The sequence below is a fragment of the Chaetura pelagica genome, unplaced genomic scaffold (assembly GCF_000747805.2).
Source record: "Chaetura pelagica isolate M959 unplaced genomic scaffold, ChaPel_1.0 scaffold2353, whole genome shotgun sequence".
NCBI lineage: Eukaryota > Metazoa > Chordata > Aves > Apodiformes > Apodidae > Chaetura > Chaetura pelagica.
In genome coordinates, this window is record NW_009952662.1 from 9,538 (window position 1) to 9,935 (window position 398).

General features: G+C 68.6%; 1 protein-coding gene across 1 annotated transcript in view; it reads left to right on the plus strand.

Annotated features, from left to right (window-relative positions):
• LOC104385319 (nuclear mitotic apparatus protein 1-like) overlaps window positions 1-398 on the plus strand; it is a gene marked incomplete at its 3' end in the record, with an annotated part of 14,019 nt that overhangs the window by 9,323 nt on the left and 4,298 nt on the right. The window contains 1 exon segment of the mRNA XM_009993757.1: window positions 3-392. Within this exon segment, the coding sequence (XP_009992059.1) occupies window positions 3-392 (390 nt within the window).

The window sequence follows — 398 nt, forward strand, 5'->3', positions numbered from 1 at the left end:
AGGGGGCGGGGGGCAGCGCCAGGGAGGTTTCCCTCACGGGCTTGGAGGAGAAGAGCCGTCAGAGGGAGCAGGAGCCTGGCTCGAGCCAGGAGCTGCACCAGGAGAAGCTGAAGGAGACCCAAGCGCTTCGTTTGCGAGTGCAGGAGCTGGAGCAGAGGTGCCAGGAGCAGCAGGAGGCCGTGGCCGAGCTGGAGGCCTCCAGGAGGGAAGTGGCTCAGCAGAAGGAGAAGGCGTCGGAGCTGCAGAAGCTGCTGGAGGCCTCGAGGTCGGCTCAGGCTGTGCAGGATGGGGCTGTGGAGACCCTTCGGAAGGAGCTGCAGGAGAAGGGCCGGGAGCTGCTGCAGAGCAAAGCTGCCGTGGCTGCCGCCCGGAAGGGGCCGGGGACGCTGGGCGCCCCG